At 43.7% G+C, this 4,829-nt stretch overlaps 1 protein-coding gene across 1 annotated transcript; it reads left to right on the top strand.

Moving 5' to 3' along the window:
* Positions 1,930–2,499, top strand: LOC107645355 (protein MAIN-LIKE 1-like). Its single transcript, XM_016349366.1, has 2 exons — positions 1,930–2,046; positions 2,143–2,499. Exons 1-2 carry the CDS (start codon positions 1,930–1,932, stop codon positions 2,497–2,499), a joined length of 474 nt encoding a protein of 157 aa, XP_016204852.1.

Genomic DNA, 4,829 nt, shown 5'->3' with positions numbered 1-4,829 from the left:
AAGAACAGGTTAAACAAATAATGTTATTTTTTAAAAATTAATTTTGTAATACTCATAAATAATTAGTACAACAATACAAATATATTTATTTTTATTTAATTTAATTAAATTATTAATTTAAATTATAATTATCTAAATTTTAAATTAAAATATTTTTATAATTTTAAAATTTAAAATTATTTGAATTAAATGGGATGAAATGAAAAAATAAAAATCAAACAAATATAGCATCAATTTAATTATACACACATCTTGGTGATCGAGAAGCCAATTGAAACTTTGTGCATATTTCGAGGTACCGAGACTCTTTACAGATTTTGCACATATTCGGGTACTCAGTATCCATTTAGCTCTTGTGACACAAATCTAAATCCGAGTATTCGAGATTGTTCATTTTTTAAACTCCCCTCGATAATCAAGATGTGACACATGATTTAAATACATAATTACAAAAATTTCAAACATAATACATGTTACTGTGACATATCGAAACTTTTAAATAAGTTGAGTATCTTAGTTCAGTTGAAATGGTATTGATGGTTGAATACAAAAGTATGCATGATTTGATAAGGAATAAGTGTCCCTCTGTTTGCATATTTTGGAGCTGGAATTATTAAGCATGCACAATAGAACATGCGTTTGAATTACATTTCCAAGTTCCAACCATGGAACTTCCGTGGAATTCTGAGTTTTATGTATGATTATATGATATTTTATTGATATTTTTCAGTCATATTTTAGTGACAAGATTAATTAGATAAGCAACTTTATATATGTACTCTAGGAAGATATATAATATTGTTATAGATTAAGTTCAAAAGTGTTATGTTAATTAATCTAAGTTATTTTTAGGGCAAAAAACCAAAATAAGTCATGGGGAGATGAATATTACACAAATAAGCCAAACAAAAAATTGATTCAGCAATCAACCAATGCACATAATAATGTAGTTCGAATCACCTCATTTCGAACTTGAATATTGAATAATTCGAATCATGCAATTCGAACTACATATACACATGAACTCCACGTAATTCGAATTGATGCAATTCGAATTAGCTTTAGTTAATTCGACACTAGGTGATTCAAATTAGCATGAGAATGGAAACCTATATAATTCGAATCGAGATGATTTGAACTACGCACATTTCGCCACTAGTAGTAATTCGAATAGTGGTGATTCGAATTACACTAGATTTTCCTATAAAAAGAGTTCGAATCCAACCCATTCGAACCACTTTTCCACTCTCAGACCCCACCAAATTCCAGAGAAAACGACCCAGTTTCGCTCCGACAAAGGCTCGAGCAGAGTATTTAGCTGATGGAGGACGATCCAGGTAGACTGTATCGGTTGGATAGAGTGGCTCATATTGCCGGTGTCATCAATGACGAGGTTAGTGGTTTTTTTTCTTGTGCTTTATTTTTGTGATGCTGCACGTGGTTTTTTGTTGTTGGTATTGCATGTGGTTTATTGAAGTGGTTTTGTTTGCGGTTTGGTAGGCGGTTTAATTTAGCGGTTTCTGTTACTGGCTTTGCATGTGGTATTGGTAATGGTTTTTTTATAGTGGTTTTGCATGTTGTATTGTTAGTGGCTTTCGAGGTGGTTTATGTTAGCGGTTTACGTTAGCGGTTTGAGTGAGTGGTTTTTGTTAGTGGTAATGTGTGTGGTTGATTTTAGTGGTTTTGTATACAAGTTTTGTTGATGGTTTATGTTAGCGGTTTATGTTAGAGATTTATGTTAATGGTCTTGCATGTGGTTTATTTAATGGTTTTATATGCGGTTTATGTTAGCGGTATTGTATGCGGTTTAGGGTGGTGAATTTGCATGCGGTTTTGGTAGTGGTTTATTACATTGCTTTTCTGTGTGGTTTATTATTTTCCTTATGTATGTGGTCCTTGTTTTCGCAGCCGCAACGTTGAATCTCGAGCATGCGGCGGCAGCAGGGCATGCCCCTCGATGAGAGATACGTTCCGTACCTGCAGATGGCCGGATTATACCATCTTGCGAGACTGAACGATAGATGGTTCCGATTAGATGAGTCCCTTGTTAGTGCATTCGTTGAGCGGTGGCGTCCGGAGACGCACACCTTCTACATGCCGTTCGGAGAGTGCACGATCACACTTCAAGATGTGGCGTACCAGTTGGGGTTGCCAGTGGACAGGCGCTATGTCAGTGGTTGCCTTACAGACTTCCAGATATACATCGAGGGTGGCCGTCCTGCCTGGGTGTGGTTCCAGGAGTTGCTAGGAGTGATTCCTCCTCCGAGCCAAGTTCAGAAGTTTGCCGTAAACTGCACTTGGTTCCAGAAGACTTTTGGGGAGTGCCCAGCGGGAGCCGATGAGGAGACTGTGCGGCGCTTTGCTCGTGCATATATCATGATGTTGTTGGGTACTCAGCTATTTGCCGACAAGTCTGGCAACCGCATTCACATCAGATGGCTTCCCTACGTAGCTAGACTTGAGAAGATGGGTACCTACAGCTGGGGTCCGCAGCACTAGCATGGTTGTACCGGTGCATGTGCCGAGTGGCGAACAGACATGTGGTAAAGTTAGCGGGCCCACTTCAGTTACTTCAGTCCTGGATCTTCTGGCGCTTTCCTAGGTTTAGGCCTGCTGGGTATGATACGTACAGCTGACCGTTGGCCTCAAGGTACCCCACTGAAACCCTTCTATTTTAATTTAAATTAGTTAATTCCATGTTCGCTTCTTATGTTATACAAATCTGTCACACTTTTACTTAGCTTTAACACCAATGTGAGATGCAGGTGGTCAGGTTACAACCCTTCCGGTGGCGAGAAAGGACCTAGAGTGTAGAACTGGAGACTGAGGATAGACATGTTATAGGCCAGGGATGTGAGTATACTAACCGGATATGTTTATTTAATTAATTAAACTTTATGACTTTGGATCATGAATTGGTCTGACAATGTTGGAATCTTTCTGCAGTTTATCTGGATGCCCTATAGCTCCCCCGAGGTACTACAGGTTGTACATCCGGAGGTGTTGGAGCCACGGCATACGGCGATGTGGCGGTCTGTGACGTCACTGATATACTTTGCCGTGATAGCGTGGCATCAGATAGATAGGGTTTTACCACAGTTCGGCGGAGTCCAGCCCCATCCGCAGCCCGCCCTGAACATCGACTTTCTGATGTCGAAGGACGGGAGAGGAGGTGATCGTTGGTTCCCATCGGCTCTTCAGTTTTGGCATCTGCATTGGGAGAGCCGTGCGGATCACGTGTCGAATGCAGAATGCAGAATGCCCTATATGCAGCTGGAGGTGAGAGCGAAATTTGCTGCTACATGTCGAATGCAGAATGCCCTGTATGCAGCTGAAGGTAGCCATCCCCCGTCGGGAGCCTCGAGCGCGGCCTTGATGCCGTTATGCCTGTCTGATATAACCAGCAGACCCGGCTGTGGTGTCACGTGCTAACGCAGGTGAGAGAGAAAGAAGGACCACGACTCAGCATTCTCACCCTCGACTAGTGCGAATGCAACAGGGAGTATGTTGGAGTTCCCGTCTTGTGCAATCGCGATAAGCAACGTTCCTCCATACTTGCCATATAGATGGGTGCCGTCAATACTCACCAACGACTTAAAATGACAGAATGCCTCGATACACGGTGCGAACGTCCAGAACAGTCTGTGAAAATAAGCTTGAGACTCGTCCAGCTGTCCCCCAACTCGAATAGGGCTCGTCCTAAGGACTGCAACAGTACCAGGCATGGTCAACTGGACTCCTAACACCCACCTAGGGAGCTCATTGTACGACTCATCCCAGTCACCATAGATGACGGAAACAGCCTTCTGCTTCGCCAACCAGACCCTCCTGTACGTTGGCCTAAACCCAAAGTGTGCGACCGTGGCATTTAGGAGCACCTTGATGCTGACGGATGCATCAGCCCTAACCATTGGCATAACGAATGCCGATATCACATGATAATCCAAACTCCTGTAGTTGCTGGAGATGGAGGTGGCGAGACACGTATGCGGTCCATTGTACCGTTTGACCTCCCAAATGCCCTTGCGCTGCCGGAGACTCAGCCGAATCAACCATGTGCACCCATTCCCACATACCGGCGATAGTCAGACTCCACTACCTTATACTGTATCCCTCGGCGGATGCTGTAAGTCTTCAAACTTAACAGGGCCTCATCTTTATCCTGAAATTGCTGACTAACCTAGAACTCTGTCAGACCAGCAGACCCTTCCGCATCTCTAGCGCCAAATCCAGCAGGCTAGCCAGGAACCCCCTCCTGACTCATGGCATCCATGTCCAAAGATGAAAAATGTGTAGGGTACTGCTGTGTGCTAGATCTAGATCCCCCTCCCGCCCCTGCAGGCTCACTGGCTCCAATATCATCGCAACTGTCATCATCAATCATATCCGGCTCGACATCATCGTCCTCTGGATCATCCAACAATCCATCTCCAACCCCAGCCGGTGCAACACACTGTAGAGAGGTCGGCAGAAATTCTCCTGTACTAACATCGTCGCCAACACTGCCATTGAGATCAACAGCGAACGAAGGGGAGGCGACAGGCTGTACGGGTGGCGTACGCAGGGACAGAGGAAGAAACGACGGCAGGTCTGGAGCTAGAACCGGCTACCGTGGCTAAAGTGGTGGTATTCCGGTTCGAACCCCCCGAGCTAGATACCACATCAACCAACTTTGCCAACAGCTCTGGTGTCCTCACTTCGGGAAACTACCGGCGACAATGAAACATGACTTGCAAGTCCTCATCACTCCCGATCGTGAAATAATCATACTTCACAGTTTCTTGGAGCACCGTGATTGGAATGCGATAGAAAAACTTCTTTACCCGTTT

Source organism: Arachis ipaensis, chromosome B01, assembly GCF_000816755.2.
Source record: "Arachis ipaensis cultivar K30076 chromosome B01, Araip1.1, whole genome shotgun sequence".
NCBI classification, from domain to species: domain Eukaryota; kingdom Viridiplantae; phylum Streptophyta; class Magnoliopsida; order Fabales; family Fabaceae; genus Arachis; species Arachis ipaensis.
This window is presented reverse-complemented; position numbering and strand designations above follow the sequence as displayed.

Coding starts and splice junctions, on each gene's coding strand:
- LOC107645355 (XM_016349366.1), top strand. CDS start 1,930: ATGCGGCGGCAGCAGGGCATGCCCCTCGATGAGAGATACGTTCCGTAC. Junction 2,047..2,142: donor TCCGATTAGATGAGTCCCTT/GTTAGTGCATTC, acceptor GTGGCGTACCAG/TTGGGGTTGCCAGTGGACAG.